Source organism: Danio rerio, chromosome 22 (assembly GCF_052040795.2).
Source record: "Danio rerio strain M-AB ecotype USA chromosome 22, GRCz13ab, whole genome shotgun sequence".
NCBI lineage: Eukaryota > Metazoa > Chordata > Actinopteri > Cypriniformes > Danionidae > Danio > Danio rerio.
The window spans coordinates 19,829,710-19,850,208 of NC_141042.1; the positions used below are offsets into that span (position 1 = coordinate 19,829,710).

At 35.7% G+C, this 20,499-nt stretch overlaps 1 protein-coding gene and 1 long non-coding RNA gene across 2 annotated transcripts in view; both read left to right on the plus strand.

Moving 5' to 3' along the window:
- LOC148679500 (uncharacterized) overlaps positions 1–20,499 on the plus strand; it is a 186,689-nt gene that overhangs the window by 92,303 nt on the left and 73,887 nt on the right. The window lies entirely within an intron of this gene.
- swift lies at positions 5,132–7,459 on the plus strand. Its single transcript, NM_001044808.2, has 5 exons — positions 5,132–5,224; positions 5,339–5,483; positions 5,597–5,735; positions 6,874–7,125; positions 7,209–7,459. Exons 1-5 carry the CDS (start codon positions 5,161–5,163, stop codon positions 7,362–7,364), a joined length of 756 nt encoding a protein of 251 aa, NP_001038273.2. The 5' UTR covers positions 5,132–5,160; the 3' UTR covers positions 7,365–7,459.

A 20,499-nucleotide genomic window follows, 5' to 3' on the forward strand; every position in this document is an offset into this window, starting at 1 on the left:
CTTTAATAATCTGGGGTTGCCACAGCAGAATGAACTCCACACAGGAATGCCAACTGACCCAGCCGATGCTCGAACCAGCGATCTTCTTGTTGTGAGGCAACAGTACTGTGCCACCGTGTTACCACCAACCAAACTGTTTGGTTATTTTTATATTAAATGAATGAGACCAAGTCTAATTTAATGTATGGGTTAGTCCATGTTTTACCCAATTTGGGTTTAAATAAGCCAGCATTTCCTAAAGTATAGCAGTAAGAACTGGAAGGAGAGTTTAGCTCAATTTGAGTTGATTTAATTTGAATCTTTAGCAATGAAAACAAGAAAAATATACTGTAATGTACACATAATAGCTATTCCATGGTATACTATAATACATATATTTTAGCACAAATCCATTTTACTGCAGTCCACTGAATGGTGATTCACAGTCTGGTGGGTTACTTACCATACTGTACTGTAAGCTTGGTTGTACAAAATAGTATATAATTTGTTATAATATATGACACACACACACACACACACACACACACACACACACTGTTCTTGAATCTTTTACAGAGTTTTAAGGCTTTGGTTTTACACTAGAGGGGAAATACAGATACATCCAGACCAAAACCATCTTGACCACAAACACACACAATCCCTTTAGAATACCTTTTTCATAGTTGTTTGATTTCTGATGCTTTTCCTCTTTTTTTTTAATTAAATAAAATTCTCAAATGTACGCTGATGTGCTTAATAATTTTATATTGTGTCCTGAAAATGAGAACCCAAGTTTAATAAGAATATTAACACATTGTGTAACCTATAGCACAATCTTATACCAAGATCATATACCACAGCTTAATGTCTCCACCCACCCGCAAACCTTTGATAGTTTTGCTGATTATCTTAACCACGAGTATGATCTCTCTGCTACTGATGGCCAAAGCTGATGTATGTTACATAACTCAGCACTTTTGCAAATATGTTATTTTTTATGTGTATGTATTTGTTCTAAATACCCCGTTTACAAAGTTTTTCAACCAAAAGTGAGAGAATTTTCTAAACATTTCATGGTTTCGTTTACATGACAATGACTTTTGGGAGCAAGAAATGTACACATTTTGAACATGAATCCCAAAGTGCAAGTTTTTGAAAAAGTTTTTGTTGGTTTTATTAGATTTAGATTTGTCTTTTGACTTAAATTTGTTGCACATAATTAAAGTGGTTCTAAATAACATATGTGTTAGTGTTTGTATTGGCTCTGTATTCTGGTCCTCTTCCAGAATTCCTCTCAATTGTGGAGTTTCACAGGGATCAATCCTTGGGCCTATGTATTATTCACCATGCTCCTTTTGGCTTTCTTTCTTTCTTTCTTTCTTTCTTTCTTTCTTTCTTTCTTTCTTTCTTTCTTTCTTTCTTTCTTTTTTCTTTCTTTCTTTCTTTTTCTTTTAAAGAGGGAACAATAAAAATTGCAAACAACCTCTCTTTGCCTACTTAAATACAATTATATTCTGGTTCTCATGCATTTAAAAAAAAATAAATAAAAAAATAAATAATGCTATTTGGGCAGAAATAAACTTTGTGCTAGATGTTAATTATTTGGCTTGGCATGCATCTAAGCATGTAAAAAAGCTCTACAGTATATTACAGCAGCATTTATTTACAAACATTTATTGAAACTATAGTTTACATTACTGTTTTATAGATTAGTGTTTTAAATGTCAATGTGCAGAGTACAGTACAAAAAAATAAATAACAAACAACAACTGACAAATTATGGACCTTTGGCAGTAAGAGTGGGACATAGATACACACGTGCTAGAGCAGGGGTGTCCAAACTCGGTCCTGAAGGGCCGGTGTCCTGCATAGTTTAGTTCCAACTTCCTTCAACACACATCCCTGGAAGTTTCAGTATGCCTAGAAAGAGCTTGATTAGCTGTGTTTAATTAGGGTTAGAACTAAATTATGAAGGATACCGGCCCTCCAGGACTGAGTTTGGACACCCCTGTTCTAGAGAATCCTTTCAGCAGACCAGTGCTGTTGTATTGGCATTTCATTTACTGCAAACTCTGGAGTTTCCCCATGCTGTATCACTGATCAAATAATTATTACAAATGTGTGCTTGTAGTTGTGTAAAATAATGTGTGTTTTCGATATAGTTAATTGTTTTGTAAAGCAGTGTGGCTTTCGGTTTAGTCTGTTACCTCAGATTTAAGCTAATTAATTGGAATGCAACTCAAATGGCACGAGACACAGACTCAAGCAATGTTGCCATGCTTGAAGCTTGGAAGTAGAATATAATTAATGTTAGTCTCCATGTGCACAGATGGAGGGACTGCGAACGGCCCCTGAGTCTGCTTGAAACCGTGGTCAGGCCGAGCTTCACTGTTCACTTAAGATGTGATTTCATTCGCACCAAATCACAGAAATACCGCACATATGAATTGGCCAAGCACTGTATATTTGCTTTTAATCACTCGCTTTTCTGACACACATGGGCCTACTATAAATGACGAGCAGCAAATCTGATTTCTCATTTAAATATATAATTCCAAATCCTATATTTAAACACAAGTTAATGTTTAGACTAAATAGAGCAACATTTTTCAAAATGTATAACAAATTATATATATCTAAATATGACATATAGCCTACTCATTAGGTCTAAGCAACATTTGCTGATTTTGATGAATAAGCTACTATACATTAATACTTTACAAGTACAGCAGTTTTCTTTTGACTTTTTAAGCACATGTGGACACTTTTAACCTTTAGAAGCACATTTTAATTTAAATGGTGAAGTTTTTGTCTGCAAGCACAGTTAATGTTTAAACTATTTATAATGTTTAAAGTTGCTGACAATAATACATATTCTTAGTAACAGTAATTCATTTGCCTCATTTTTAAACTGTGCAGTACTGTAGCTGTTTAATTAGGCTTACTATGCTACTGTATTTCAATACCGGTTGTTATGGTGGTACTTGGAGAGACCTTTTTTTTTCAAAGGTGGTACTTGGTTGGAAAAAGTTTGAGAACCACTGTATAGGTGATGACATTATTTTATTTCTGTGTTTGTATATGGAAAAAAAAAAAACATTCAACACAATGCAATTCCTTTTTCCCATCACTTCATAACTTTTGATATTTTGAGCATGATGATAACTTTCCATATGGACCAAAGCCCAAAGTGTCTTCTTTCCAGTAACACCTAGTTTGTGTTCGTAGATTACTGCGGTCAAGAACTATAAAATTAGGTAGGTGTAAATCCCCAAAAGTGAGTGCTGGCTAACAGGTTAACCAATTTGTTGTATTTGAAAACAACACCAAACAGGACTGAAAAAAAACTGGCCAACAGCATTCTAACTAATGCTGCTGTGATTAGTTATTAGTCCAAAAATTCTAAATGAATGTCCAATAATAAATCACAATAACAATAAATAAAAAAATAAATGAAAATAATTCTTTCCATCTTGCTGTCCTGCATGTGTTGCTATATATTAAGAAATAAATACTGTTTTCTGATACAAAACAGTTTTCAATTTGTATTCTGCTACAACTGTCGTACAGGGGTGCATTTTTAAAAACCATAATTAGCCAACTAAGGTTGCAAGTTGTATCATTACAAACATAGTTTGTTGATTTGATGTTTTCCAAATTTATCGTTCCAATGAACATTCGAAAACTGTGTCGCAAATTTCGTTGTTGTAGTTGTTGTAGTTAGAAACATTTCTAGCTGTGTTCTATTCCTTGTTATCCCCCATCCCTTATTCATTTAGAACATTTTTACATTTACCCTTGGAATGATTAAAAATAAACAATCATTAAAGGCATCTCTCTTAGGTGTAATTTGCTTTCATCGTGTTTTTACAATTCAATTTTAGCAATCTTCATGTTTACACTTGCGCTCCCTTCGCAGTACACTTTGAAAACATCGATGCCATTTGAACCACTATCATGGCTCATGGTGAAAGCTAAGATGACCTATTATTTAAAAGCCAAATTTGTTACGTCTCTAAAGCTTGTGAGAAAAAAAAAAAAAAAAAAAGCACATTTAGCATTTCTGCAGTGGTTTACATGTGTCAAGTTGTAAAAGTAGAAAAAATTAAATAAATAAATAAACAATATCCTATTTACTACTAATAATAGTAACTATAATAATAATAATAATAATAATAATAACAATAATCATAATCGTCATCATCGTTAATATTATTAATATTTTTATTACTATGATGAGTATGATTTTTTTCATTTCCTAATAAATAATAAATATTAATTTTCTATGGACTATTCTCAATAGTATTTGTAAAGGAAACATTGGGCCTATATGAGCCGTTTACTTATATTTCAATTAAAATGGAAAACAAGTGCATTCTACCAAAACTAATATTGGACTTTTTTTTATGTGTATGTTTGTAAAACTATATAATTTGCACATTGACATAATGGGGTTCTGTTCGAAAGAAGTTGTTGCCACCCCGTCAAGAGCATCATGACAGGCATTTTACATAACTAATGTGGTTTAAACTATGGATTTGCAACAGAGAAACTTTGGGTTTTGGGAAACACTCATCACTACATCGTTCTTTTCCCAAACAATGCATCATACTATGATTGTTCATCCACGTCGTTGTTTGGAAAACTAAACTAAATGGAAAATTAATATGGTTATGCATTTCAAGAGGGATTCTATTATTATTTATAAGTTTTGGTTTCGTATTGTATTCATAATGACCTGGGCACACGCGGTCTGAAAACAGATTCCCTGCACTTTTCATGAGCTGCAGTATGAGTGTAAACTGTGAGTATTTTGGCTATGATGTATACAGAGATTACCATTTGTGATTAGTGATTACACATATTATTATTATATGTGAATTAAGAGACTTTATGCCAGAACAGTTGACTGTGTTTACAGTGTGTTAGCAGTGACGGCTGTTAACTACCTTTAAAATAAGTGTACTGGATTTAGAAAGAATTTAATTTGGTGTCAAGTGGTTTGACTTTGGAAATTACTTATAAGAAAAGCCAATCAAATGGGTCTTCTCTTCTCTTAAACAAAAAAGTAACTAAGGGTGGGACCATGGAAAAAAAACTGAATCTGAATGTCTCCACCCATATTCTCTGTAAATATATACACAGTGTTTTGTTACTGAGAGCTAACAGATTGTCTTCATCATGACCATCATCATCATCTCTCTGCTCCTGCTGGTTTCTCTGGTGCCAGACCTGACCTACACTGGTGAGACTGACTATACAGATGATGATTTGGGCATTTGTTACAAATATTAGTTTTTAATGTACAGAGTAATTTGACTAACAACTGTTTGTATTTATTAACACCTATTTCTTTCAGCTCATGTGGGTATAGAGGACGGCACTGAAGCTAAACCTCACTCCAGACCTTACATGGTTTCTCTTCAGATAAAAGGCTGGCATATCTGTGGTGGATCCCTCATTACTGAACAGTTTGTCTTGACTGCTGCACATTGCTGGGAAAAGTAAGAGTTTTGTTTAATGTGAACTGTGTTGTGGTAAAATCCATTTTGAATGACACATGAGCACAATCATACAGTGCATCATATGACAGTGATACAATATGCTTGTTCAACAGAGGTGATGTCATCACTGTTGTGGTTGGCGCCCATGATTTGAGTGGAAATAAAACTTACGACAGCTTTGATGTGACATCCTACATCCCACATCCCGACTATAAACAGAATTCTTATAAGAATGACATCCTGCTTTTGAAGGTATAAACCTATTATTCTTTTATTCTTTTGAAAATCATTTACTTCAGCTTTGCATTTGGTGCTTCTGTTTTGATAAAAAACTGCAGAATTAAGTTGATTATAACTTACAATATGGGTGCAATAATAAAGATTATATAATGCTTAGCTAATGCTTGGGTCAGTTGCTGTTTCTGTGTGGAGTTTGCATGTTCTCCCTGCCTTCGCGTGGGTTTCCTCCGGGTGCTCCGGTTTCCCCCACAGTCCATGCGGTATAGGTAAATTTGGTAGGATAAAGTGTCCGTAGTGTATGAGTGTGTTTGTAAATGTGTGTGTGGATGTTTTCTCAGAGATGGGTTGCGGCTGGAAGGGCATCCACTGCGTAAAAACTTGCTGGATAAGTTGGCAGTTCATTCCGCTGTGGCGACGCCGGATTAATAAAGGGACTAAGCCGACAAGAAATGATGATAATGCTTAGCTAATGCACAGATAATCAAGAGTTAAGATATAAATCATGAAAACTAAACCATTTATTAATGATTACAGCATGTGCATCAAATGAACACTCTTTTTTATTAATATATTAAGTAATCTATAAACTGTTTACCCTGTAGTGTACAGTACATAGTAACTAATCGTGTAAATGTTGTAATTACCACAATATATCAAAATCATGCAGTTCAACTGCTTTAATTAATCATTTGCTAATTATTTGCAACTAACTACTAGCATATAACTACTTACAGTATATAAAAAATTAGTTAACAGTCCTTTGCCTTAACAAGTAGTTATACAGTTATTCTACCATTACTAATCATTGTCTAACGATTAACTAAATAAAAGCAGACAACTGAAAGTGTAATAACTACTTTGACTACAGTGTTAATTAACCCTTATATTTACATAATTAGTTCATATAATATGGTAATAGGGAATTAATACCTTACTACACATTTAACTAATAACAATTCATTCATTCATTCATTTTCCTTCGGCTTATTGCCTTATTTATCAGGAGCCACTACAGCAGAATAAATTGGCAACTATTCTGCCATATGCTTTACGCTGTAGTGCGCCTCCAGGCCCTATGGCCAATTTATAATGCCAATGCATTATTAGTTACTAATAAGTTGATAATTAACAATTGTGTTTTGCATTACAGCTAAATAAAAAAGTCACACTGAGCAACAATGTTGGACTGATATCGTTACCAAAGGAAGGAGAAAATGTTGAAGCAGATACTCTCTGTAGTGTTGCTGGCTGGGGAAGATTGTGGGTCAGAGGCCCAAGACCTGGTCATCTCAGAGAGGCAGATACAGTGATAATGACTGATGAAGAGTGTAAACGCAGATGGGAAATTAAATTTAAGGTCTCAAAGATGATCTGTGTTTATGGCCATGGAGGATCCTGCAGTGTACGTTTGACAGATGATTCAGACTCTACATTAATGTTGAAACTAATTTCACTAGTGACGTGTTGATCTCTGTTTTTTAACAGGGGGATTCAGGAGGTCCTTTGGTTTGTGGAGACACTGTTGTTGGGGTCACATCCTTCACTGACCGTTATCTCTGCAATTCACGTTTGCGTCCGAATGTGTATGCTAAGATTTCAGCATATATTCCATGGATCAAAATGATAACTGAAAATGTTTAGTGACATCTTGAAGAATGACTAAAAAAGGAAGACATGTTTTTTCTTGAATTCTTCCATAAATCTTTCAATAAAAGATTTCATCATGATCAAGCATCAATCAGTGGTATCCTCTTTATTTTGTCACAGCCATTTAGAATTACAATATTATATGATTACAAAATGATGGGGGTCTTGACCAGCAGTTTTTCAGAAAAGAGGAAAATAAATGAAATATAAAAAAAACTTCTAACAAAGGTTTGGTGCTGTTCCGCCTTCTTCAAGTTTGTCTGCTGTGTCTTTAAAGAACTGCAACATTTGAAAATCAGGGGTCCTTTCTCCATATGTAAATCACTCAGTTAGCTGGATTTGGATTTTGAAGATTTGACACGATCCAGAATCATTTAATTCTTCAAATCTCATTAGATATGGTCAGTTCAAGCAAAGATAATACTGAAAGTATGTACCAAATGCTGATATTTTCTTAAAGTAGTTATATACAAAAATATTGAACATATTTTTACTATATATATATATATATATATATATATATATATATATATATATATATATATATATATATATATATAACCAAAATCAAAGTACAAAGACTGCCACCTGGTGGTTCAAAGTGAAAATTTACTGATATGAGCTTTTTAGATGCAAACGCGTACTTGCACAATACTCGACTTAAAAAAAGGATAATAATTTATGCAGTCATGCACGTGTTTTGACCGCTAATATGCCGATGATTTGATGCTTCAAAAAGTTGCAGAAACCTTTACCAATATCAAAATGCTTTTTTGATGCAAAAAGAATTTATACAGTTTGTAACGGGGAGACTGACACGGAGGGATCCATTTTGCAGTATTTATTAAGTCACACTTAAACATCAACAACTCGCACGGCTGTGCGGACATACAACATACACATCAAGGGAGACGTAGCAGATAACAGACACAGTGTGATTACCAGGCTTGGGTCAGAGGCAGGCAGCGTGATTCAGAGTCCGTGTAACAGGCTTTGGTCAGGGGCAGGCAGCGAGAATCAGAGTCCGAGGAAACAGGCTTTGGTCGAGGGCAGGCAGAAGACAGAGCAGAGTCGTGAAACGGGCTGAAGTGGTAAACGGGAGATCAGGCAGGATAGAACGCTCAGAAATGCTGGCGGGGCTAAACAAGACTTTGCACTGAAGTGTGTGTGTGAGCTGCTTATATGTGGTACGTGGGTCATTAGTGGAATGGAAAACAGGGGCCTCATGTACGAAGACTTGCGTGGAAATCTTACTAAAACATTGCGTACGCACAAAGCTGTAAATGTGCGTACGCAGAAAAAAATTCAGATGTATGAAACACTGCGTACGCCGAATCTCACGCATATTCTTTTGTACATCTGAATGAACATGAAACTGAACGCAACATGCACGAGCACAAAACCCCTCCCTGCCTCCTCCCCCGTATGAATATGCTAATGACTATGCTAATGGCAAAACCCAACGAAAAAGCAACGGCAAAATCAAGCAAAAAGAGAAACTTTGAACAGAATGTGAATTGGAGGTGCTGCTTTCGGAGGTAGACCGGAGAAAAGCGGTGTTATTTGCAAGTTTGTTCTCCGGAATTAACAACAAAAGAAAAAAATAGAGTGGGAGAGTTTAGCTGGTACGGTTAACACAGTTGGGTCTGAACATCGCACTGAGTGCATTTAAAAAAGAAATAGTGTGGTTTATAACTGAAAAATGTTGCGATACCCTAAGCGGTCTCAGTGGCGCACCTCATAAGAAGCATGAGATCATGAACAGACATATTCAAGCGTAAACTCGGCTCGAATCCAGCGTCTGATAAATTCTTTCTTCTTTTTTCCCCCGCTACATATCAGATTTTGCCCACTATTTATCATGAGAAAGACAAGTAGGAATCATCAATAAGTTTGTGCATCATATTTTATTTGCACATTTATTGAATGGAAATGTTTCTGATTCACGCATGCAAATTCATCTTCAGATAGTGTCTTTATAGCAATGTGTGTGCGGTAGATTGCTCAGATTACATTGGGAAAACAGGCGACCGCTGCAATTTGCACTTTAATGTTTAGCTGGTCAACTGTATGGTATGGAAATCTTACATACCTACTATATGAACCCGTCTTATACAGCTGCCATTGCAAGGCTCAGACACTTTGTAGAGAGCAATTTAACACAACTGCCTCTAGGAGTCGCCAATGGAAATAAAACAGACACGCACAAAAAATGTGCGTACGCCTGCCAGAAAGCTGCCGTGAACCTGCGCACATTCCCACGTTCAGTTCATTGTTAGTAAATCTAAACGTGAGCGATTCTGAGCGTGAAACCTGGCGTACGCAAAGTTTTTGTGCGTACGCAGCGTTGATACATGAGGCCCCAGGTGTGCTGGGATGAGGTGGAATGGATGACGTAATGGTTAGAAGTCCGGAGATGGTGACCTCTGCTGGTCAGCGAGGGGAATGACTGGGACCGAGTCGGTGACACAGTTATTCCTTACGCCGATTAAAAAAAATAATAACTTGAGTAGGCCTAGGCTACTATAATAAAGATAAACTTCTGTAAATGTAGATCTAAATAAATTAATATGAATTGAAATACATGAATACTTTTGACACACGAAAGTGTAAAGCTGCAGCTCACAACAAATGGATTAAGTTATTGCGTATCATATTCAACAAACGGTTTACTGCCAATTTTTATGTAATTTTGTGCATATGGATAATTGAATATTAATCAGATGATGTCATTACGCTGCTGTGCCGTCGGCCAATCATTGTCCTTCACAACATACACACAGCGATCTCAGATCAGTTTATCCAGACATTTTAATCTGATTCGCAAACTTGTTTGAAGAACCAAATTAGCCAGAGATCAGTTATCAAGATTAAAAAATCCAGGATCTGATAAAACATCTTACATCATTTAAGCGAGGTACGAAGACAGATCCCAGGTTTGGGTTGACTGAGTAGATTGAATTACATGTACACGCTACGCTACTGTACATGCAAGAGAAAAAAGAAGAAAGTGTCTGCTTTAAGCCTTTATGTCATCATTTGTAAACATAGGAGAGAGAGGAAACTTTAGTCTACAACAGGAGTTTCTAACTGAACTACTCTTCACTTAATAATGAACATTTCCTCATATTTACTCACCCTTCACAGACCTGTTCAAAAGAAGATAATTTGCAGAAAGCTGGGAACCTGTAATCATTGACTTCCTTTGTGTTTGCTTCTTCCTATAGAAATTTTGTGAAACATTCATGCCTACAGTAAGTAATGCCTAAATTCCAGCTAAAATGCTGTATTTTGCAGAGAAACTCACTTCATTGATAAATACTTTCAAAGAGACACGATAAAACCTTTTCAAGTATTTGGCTTAAATATATATTTAATATTAAAAAACTCGTTTGTGCCACTGTGTGGACTTATGTGTGTCCTGCGGTCCGTTCTTCGTACTTCGCTTAAATGATCTAAGATAATTTGGCAGATCCTGGATCTATTAATCTTGATAACTGATCTCTCGCTAATTTGGTTCTTCAATCAAGTTCGCGAATCAGATTAGAATGTCTGGATAAACTGATCTGAGATCGCTGCGTGTGTTGTGAAGGACAGATCTATCGATCCTCGAAATCATGATCAGCAATGCCATGATTGGCTGACGGCACAGCAGCGTAATGACATCATCTGATTACTATTCAATTATCCATGTGAGCAAAATTACATCAAATTAGCAGTAAATGGTTTGTTAAATATGATACGTAATAACCTTCCACATTTGTTGTGAGTTGGAGGCTTTACACTTTTATGTGTCAAGTGTTTTCATCATGTATTTCAATGCAAATCAATATATTTAGTTCCACATTTAGAAAAGAATTTCTTTATTATAGTAGCCAGTTTTTTAATCGGTGTAAATAATAACTGGTTGTTAACAAAAGCATTTTGATATTGGTAAAGGCGTCTGCAACTTTTGTGAAGCATCAAATCACTGGCATATTAACTGTCAAAACATGTTTATGACTGCATAAATGTATTACTGCTTTTAAAAAAAGACCCCTGGTTTAAAAAGGAGATGTGTTGAGGCACTTTGTTGGCCCATTGCTATTTTGAAAAACTGAAACAGACCACGCCACTGATCAAGTAAAAACAGATATAAAGTTCAGTGCAGAGCATGTTAGTTATGTGCATTAATACACACAGGATGTCCAGCAATACAAAAATATCTTTACATATGAAATAAAAAAAATAAATGATTAAAATGTAACAAAATTATTACTTGCTCAATATTTACTAGAAAAAACAAACACTACCTCCATGCCTTCATGTCCAGTTGCTTTTTTTAAGTTTATTCATGACAGTTTGCATTTTAATGTTATAATTACTAGCAGTTTTATTTATTATATTCATATTTATATTGGTTTTAATAAAAAAAAAAGATTTGTCCGCGTACCTGTCAGGTTTTGAAGACATATGCTTACCCATATGGGGCATAAAAATAAAACGTGTGATTGGATATAACTCAGAATAAGTTATAACTTATTCATTTGCTGGAAACTAAAACTGAATTTAGAAATAGTTTTGAAACAAATCTTTGTGCTTAACAAATGAAATTAAATATGTAGGCTAATGGGTGTCTTAACCCTCTAAGGTGCATTACGTGAAAAAAAAAAATGGCTCACATCTAGGATTCCATAATATACTGACACAACTCTGATAAATAATGTGATATTCTATGATAATGATAACTTATGGATGCCTGTTAAAGGCTTAAGAGGAGTGCGTAGATGGTCTGTTTAACTCTTTTCTCGCTAGTGAATCCTTCTGTTATTCCACTTTAAAGTCCATCATGCAAGTACAAACATCAAGTACATACATCAAATGCGCCATGGTGCAATGCAACCGACTCTTAAAGGGAATGGGAGATGAGACTTTGGTTGGTTAAATGCACATTATGCTCAAAACATACCCATAAATCATTAAGAGGATAAGCACAACCCTATTAGACCATGCGCCAGTGTCACCGACTCGGTCCCAGTCATTCCCCTCACTGGCCAGCAGAGGCCGCCATCCCCGGATTTCTAAGCATTACATCATCCACCTAGACTGATCGTGCACACACCTGAACTGAATCCAGTTAACGACCCACGCTCCCTATATAAGCCACACTCAAACTCCAGTTCACTGCGAAGTCTTGTTTCAGCCCCGGCCAGCATTACTGAGCGTTATATCCTGCCTGATCTCCTGTGCATTACTCCAGCCCGTTTCTGACTCTGCTTTGCCTTCTGCCTGCCCACAACCCAAGCCTGATACACGGACTCTGATACTCGCTGCCTGCACTTGACCCAAGCCTGTTACACGGACTCTGCATCACGCCGCCTGCCTCTGACCCTTGCCTGGTAAATCACTCTGTGTCTGTCAGCCGCCAGCCTTGAGACCTTTACTGCTACTATTAAAGTGTGTTTGCACCTTTGTGCATATTGTATGTTTAAGTGAGTGTGATTAATAAATACTGCATATGGATCCCTCCGTGTCAGTCTGCACGTTACAGCCAGGGTGCACACCATATTTTTCTGTCCTTAACAAATGTAGATTCAAACACGGCCTTAATGCTTAATGCTTTCATGCGCTTTAGACTTTGTGCCTAGATCATTAAAATAGAGCCCATTAACTTTGATCCTAGGCTAAATAAAATATTATAATTAACTCACCACATGAGCTTAGCCTGGATTCCACCATCACTTGTAATGTTATGGCCCTATTGACGTCTTGTATTAGACAAAAATGAAAATGACCTCATCCTTTATTCTCTCTTATGTGGTTTAAAACCTTTATGCTGTTCTTTCTACTGTTTACCACAAAAGAAGTTGTTTTGAAGAATGCTGGTTGATGGCACCCAGCAAGTTTCATAGCAGGAAAACTAAATTACCATGGAAGACAATGGGTTCCATCTACCATTATTCATCAAATATCTTCTGTGTTAGACAAATATTATATATATTTTTTACAAAATAGTTTTCTCAAAGTGAAATTAATTTTAGTTCACAAATAATAAATTAATTAACTAAATTCACAAACTTCTTACAAGTGAATGTGATTGCACTTTGATATCACAGGGAATTTTCTGTTTTTCTAATGATCAGTGAACTTTAAGATTTTATACTAAGTACAGTGTTCAACAGTTATAATATACAGGGAGAGAAATAAACATGTTTCAGATTTTGTTAATCTTTCTGTAATTGCCACTTGTAACCAGCAAATGTCCTCAGCATGCTACACACATCTGAACAGTGAAGCTAGATAGAGTAAACCTTTTCTACTGCAAATTTACATATCATTTACCCTCATCTACCCTTTTGCTCTATTTTTAGTTTTGGGGTGGGGGGTGGTGGGGTGTGGTTCTAGGTAGAGTATGAAAAACCATATTTTCATGCCTTCTTTATCTCGGGGGGCTTTTTCAGTTTATTCCTGACAATTTGCTTTTGTATCGTGTTATCATTATTAGCAGTATTATTTATTACATGCGTATTTACATTTGTTACATTGTCCACCTGTCAGGTTTTAGACCGTATGGGGCACAGCATGTGTATTTGGACATAGCTCAGTTGTTTAAGCACACTTTGTTATTATTGCTCATTTATTCGTTTGCTGGAAATAGGAACTGAATTAAGAAATAGTTTGAAACAAATCTTTGCGCTTTAATGAAAATACTTTTGTATAGGCTAATAGATGTCTGTGCGTACAACACATTTCCTTATCCACGAGAGTGAAAGTGAAAATAAATAACAAGTAGGCTCATCTCTCATTCTCACGCTATAGATGCTCTCTCTGATTAACTGTTTTATTGCTAGTGAAAAGTTAAGTTTTTCTACTTACAAAGTCCACCATGTAAATAGCAAATGCACCATAACATGACACATCTGGCTCTTAAAGGGAATGGGAGATGAGACTCTGATTGGTTTATTCTCAAAACACACCTGTAACTTATTAGGGGAATAAGCTTAACCCTGTAAAAGCGGATTTTTCGCACCTTAAAATAGCAAAAGTGGATTATGACAAACCTGTAATGCATTTGCACCCTGCGCTTTGCACTTTGCGCATGGGCCGTCAAAATAGAGCCTTTTAGTGAATGATGGTAAGTGTGAATACAGATGGAGATCTGATTACAAGTCTTAAAAGATTATCTGTGCTAATGGCCATGGTGGATCCTGCAATGTACGTATGAAAGATTATTCAGACTTCATGTTAATGTTTAAAATAATTTCACTAGTGACATGTTGATCTGTGTTTTTAACAGGGAGATTCAGGAGGTCCTTAAATGGATCCACAAAGTAACTGGAAATATGTGATTTCATGTAAATACAAAAGGAAAGAAGTTCTTTAATGAATCATTAATCTGTCCAAGTTTTCTCATCGTCTCAAACATACATCATTCATAATTGCAGTATTACAAGGCATATTTGAAGGCATTTCCCATCAATTTACCTGGCCAGTATCCAAGTACATGCAAAGGTGGAAAACTACTAAGATCAATGGAAAATATATATCAATTTCCATTGACCGATCTGCAGCTTATTAGACATTTTGTTTTCAGTCTATTCTTTGGAAACTCTAGAGATGGTAGATGGTCAGATTTTTCTAAAATACTCAAAACAGCCAATTGGAAAAAACAAATATTAGACAGTTAGATAAAATTACATGAACATAACTGTGCCTATACAGGCAGTGCACTATACTGTACATCTAGACATGCAGTGTGTGTTTGTTAAATCAAACAACTACTGTAATTGCTGTTGCTGAGTTAACAGTTAATACATTCACGCTGAACCATGTGTAAAGTGAAAATGACATCCCAACTTTAACAAGAAATTTTCCCCATCCTGTTACTTATATCACATTTTTAAACCACAGCTTTAGGTTTTCACCAACCTGTGAATCTTTGATAGTCTTCATTGATTATCTTAACCATGGGCATCATCTCTCTGCTCCTGCTGACTGTCATGTATTTTGTATGAGTGTGCTACCCGTACCTGAGTGACGTCATCATGTTGAGTTCAGTTAATAAAAGAATACTGCATGGAACAGCACGGCTAATCTGGTGTCATCTTATACATCATTTAAAAATTTAAAAAACATAACACTGACCACATCTGATGCCACATTGGATGTCTGAATCACAACTTAGCAGCTTTGCTGATGCCACACAAAGATGGGTTTGAAAATGTGAATAAAATGGTTAAGAAATTTGAGTTTCTTAAAGGCACACTACTTATGATTAAAATATCCACTACAATAGTGTTATATACAGTAGTTTGTAGACTCGTGTGCTTACATTATGCCACATGTTTCAAAGAATACTTGAATGCAGAAAAATAAGCAATTTTAACTAGTGACATGGACCGTTTCCTGTGATGTTAACAAACTTCAGCTAGTTCAAAATGCAGCTGCTAGAGTGCTTTCTAGAACAAAGAAACATGATAACATTACTCCAGGTCTTTCATCATTGCATTGGCTTCTTATTAAATATTGTATAAATTAAAAAATTAGATTAAAAAAAATTAGATCTTTCTCTTATCTGGCACCTAAACTCTGAGACAGCTTTCCTAGCACAGTTCGGGAAGCAGACACACTCTGCCAGTTTAAAATAGATTAGAGAGCATACACTTTCTTTGCATTATCATACACATAAAACACAAATGCTGTTGAAATCCAAGGCCTCTAAAGGATTGATAGTCTGCTATATTTAGGGCGACCGGAGCCGGGAACACTTCCCTAAAGACATTATATTTTGAATGGTATCTGCACTCATGTTAGTCTTTTTTATTATTCCCGAGGTTTCCATAATCCTGGCAGTATCCTGAGCAGCTGCTGTGGTAGTCATGGAGGAGTGGAGAGCATTAGATTGATCCTTGTAAGATACCAGAGACAGAAGAGTCCCAGCATTGATCCTGAAGGGCCAGCCTGTACACCAGCCGGTGACCTCTCCCACCTGCATCTTCTCCATGATAGATGTCCAGCGCTCTCCAGCCTCCGGCGCCTTGACTGCAGCTCTGCATATGACATTTGGGCACAGGAGAAACGGTCGTGCTCAACTAAGCCTGGTTTCTCTCAAGGTTTTTAATTCTTCCCTTTCGCCAAGTGGTGAAGTTTTTTCCTCACCGCTGTTGCCACTGGCTTGCATGGTTCGGGACCCATAAAGCTGTGCATCAGTGGATTTGCTCCTCAGTGTTTGAACTCTCAGCAGTGAAAATTGAAACACACTGAAATGAGCAAAACTGAACTTCAACACTGAAAACTGAACTGACACTGTTTCAATTTATAATCTTGTATGTGAAGCTGCCCTGACACAATCTACATTGTAAAAGCGCTGTAGAAATAAAGATGAATTTAATTTAATTTAATTGACCCACACCCTGGATTTAAAGTTTGGTTGAATTGAAAATGGGGAAATGCCAAAGACTCTTTAATTTGTTGTGTTTTATTAGACTGTGGAGTTCCACAGGGATCATTCCCTCGGCCTCTGTATCATTCACCTTGTAAAACACATGCTCCTTTTGGCTTTGCTTTTTAGGCAAACCTCTCTTGGCCTACTTAGATCAACTGGTTCTCATGCAATGTTTTTTAATCTAAAAAATAAAAATAAAAACCTGAAATAATGCTATTTGAGCTAAAAGAAAATTGTGTGCTAGATTCAGATTTTCTAGGTCAGCAAGTATCTCAGTGTGCAAAAAATATTGGTGTTGTGTTGATCAAAACTAGACATTCAACAAACAGATCAGTACTGTTGTAAAATCTTGCTTTTTTTCAAATCTCCAATCTCAGGGCAATTTCCAAACAGTGATCTGTGCCTTAGTAACAACTTGTCTTTAGCATTGTCTTCTCTCTGCAGCCAGTGCAAAACACAAATGCTAGACTACTCTATGGCACCTGTAAGTATGAGCCAGGGATTCCTATTTTAATGAATATTTGTGGATATAAATTCAGCAAAATATGTACTGACATGTTAAATGCTTCTAGACCAGACCAAGCATTAGCAGGAACAATATTTACTCATCATCTTGCATAAACCACAGACCTATAAGAGAGCTTATAAATTTTCCACGCACTTGCAAACATTAGATCATTTCCACTGATTATCTTTATCACAAGCACCATCTCTCTCAGCTCTAATGATCAAACATGTGGTATATAAGTCAGTGCTGGGCGGTCCTGTGGTGAACTCGCCATAATTACAACTTTTCTTAACTGTGCAATGTGAAGATTTAGTCAAGACGTTGAAATAAGACCCCTATACACTTTTCAAAAGATATCCATAGATTTTTTTTATGAGCACATAGAGTCAGCGCCTCAACACACCTCTTTTTCAAACCAGCACACCCATGACTCAACAAGTGATGCAAATGGATTTACAATTTAAACATTTTGTCTAAGGCCCATAGCTGGATAAAAATGGTGGTTATTTTCATTTTTGCTGTCTTGTATTATGAAGCTTAAATTATGAGGCATTTTAGTGCCATTTTATCTGCTAACTTGTCTTTATGTTTTGACACTTGTCAGCTGATAATGAGCATACGATATTACTAGTATTAATTACAAATATTTATTTAGTCTAAAGTCTGAGTAGGGGGCTTCTTTCCACGATTAATTTTTGAAGGCCCATCTGTCTAACAATTTCTCTAAAATTATTGTATGAAATTCTCATAATATATATATATATATATATATATATATATATATATATATATATATATATATATATATATATATATATATATATATATACATACACACACAGCTGAAGTCAGAATTATTAGCCCCCTTTGAATTTTTTTTTTCTTTTTTCAATATTTCCCACATGATGTTTAACAGAGCAAGGATATTTTCAAAGTATGTCTGATAATATTTTTTTCTGCTTTTTAAGTCTTAATTGTTTTATTTTGGCTAAAATAAAAGCAGTTCTTAATTTTTTTTTAAACACCATTTTAATGACAACTGTGAGTTCGAACTGTTGTATAAGCGCAATATCACATGAGTAGCAGTGCAATATGGCTGTATATCAGCTGATAAACAGCCATATTGCACTGCTACTCATGTGATATTGTTCATATATATATATATATATATATATATATATATATATATATATATATATATATATATATATATATATATAGTTGGAATATTCAATCAATTCCATGCATGTTCAAGAAAAAAGGTCAGGAGAGGTTTTTCTTTAATGTCAGAAATCAAAACAATTTATTCCATACAAATGAATAATTCGATTGACTGAATTCTGTTAACCTCAATGCAATGCAAAAGTTACATTACAGAGGTGTGCAACAACTTTTTTTATTCTGACTATAAACTTATATAGGCAGCTGATATTACCAGGTAGAGTTTAGTGAAATTCATCATCTGTCAATCATTGTCCAGTCCTCCATTGGCTGCACCCCAGACATAAGTCCTCTTTTTCTAAGAATTCTCTGCACAACATTAAAAGCATACGACCTTCTGTGTTCTGTGTTCAGTTTTAACACCTCTCTTCAGACAGGAAGTTTCTGCAGAGCTGAATTTAATTTTGGACCAGCATTTATCTACTTCTGCAAAAATGCTAATTAGTATGCAAAGCAACCCACACACCACTGTAGAAGTTCAGTTAATACATGACCCTTACACAATACAAATAACTGTTTGATAAAAAAAAGATAAAAAATAATAAAAAATTTTATTCCTATTTTCTAACAACCATCAATCTGATGGTTGAGTTTGGAGGATATTATTGGGAGATCGCTGACAGGAACAGTAAACAGCTCCGCAAGCGTGTGTCTGAAGCTCATATACAAGTTTGTTTTAGATTTTATGCCCAAAAAAAAAACACTGAGCCTCGCTAGACCTTCTTGTTTGGGCACACATCCTTCATAAAAGACTCAAATGACATTAATTTTAGACAACTATGCAGATATATTCAATTCATTCATTCATTTTCTTGTCTGCTTAGTCCCTTTATTAGTCCCGGGTCGCCACAGCGGAATGAACCACCAACTTATCCAGCAAGTATTTACGCAGCAGATGCCCTTCCAGCCGCAACCCATCTCTGAGAAACATCCACACACACATTCACACACACACTCATACACTACAGACAATTTAGCCTACCCAATTCACCTGTACAGCATTTCTTTGGACTGTGGGGGAAACCGTAGCACCCGGAGGAAACCCACGCAATAGCAGGAAGAACATGCAAACTCCACACAGAAACGCCAACTGAGCCGAGGCTCGAACCAGCGACCCAGCGAACTTCCTGCTGTGAGGCGACAGCACTACCTACTGCGCCACTGCTTCGCCGATAAATTAAATAGTTCACACAAAAATACACAGAGATTTTCACGTCCACTTCACGCATAGTTTGTGAATGAACAGACTGACGTGTAGTTGCAGATGCGAACTTGAGGCTGTTTAAGCGCCGAGTTTGAAGTAATCAATCAAAAGAACAGGAGAAAGTGCATTACTTCAGTCATTTTAAGCGTATTAATAATAAAATCCAAATATTATATTATAATGTTGAGAACTAATTTTTAGCTCGCAGCCCACCTGCAGGATTGCTGAGACCCACCGGTTAAGAATCCCTGGCTTACAGTAGGTGAGAGTTCAAAGTGACTATTACCGCCACGTCTTATACACGTCTTATATATGTATGGTAAAGGACAATGCACATTGTTATTGATGTAAACTTCGACTAAAACTTACCATTGATAAATGTGACCTAGCCTACTTCAAGCAGATAACTTAAAGTATAATAAAAATAATTTTGCCACAGGACATAAATAAAGTCCCGCAAGTTTAGTTTTAATAATTTGGTTTCAGTTTTGTTCAGTTTTTTTTTCTCAAAACATCTGTTTTTCTTTAAAGTAAAATTGTTATTTTTTGTTGTTGTTGTTTTACTTGTAATGGCTCTCTCTCTCTCTCTCTCTCTCTCTCTCTCTCTCTCTATATATATATATATATATATATATATATATATATATATATATATATATATATATATATATATATATATATATGTAATTATTTAATCATATATAATTATAAATATATTCTTAATAAACTTCCCAGCCACAAATATTGAAGAACACAACTTGTATTAAAACTG

Bases quoted from the DNA above. Each gene is read 5' to 3' on its own strand.
- swift (NM_001044808.2), top strand. From the start codon at position 5,161: ATGACCATCATCATCATCTCTCTGCTCCTGCTGGTTTCTCTGGTGCCA. The intron at 5,225-5,338 runs GTGAGACTGACT...TATTTCTTTCAG, and splicing joins GCCAGACCTGACCTACACTG to CTCATGTGGGTATAGAGGAC. The intron at 7,126-7,208 runs GTACGTTTGACA...GTTTTTTAACAG, and splicing joins GCCATGGAGGATCCTGCAGT to GGGGATTCAGGAGGTCCTTT.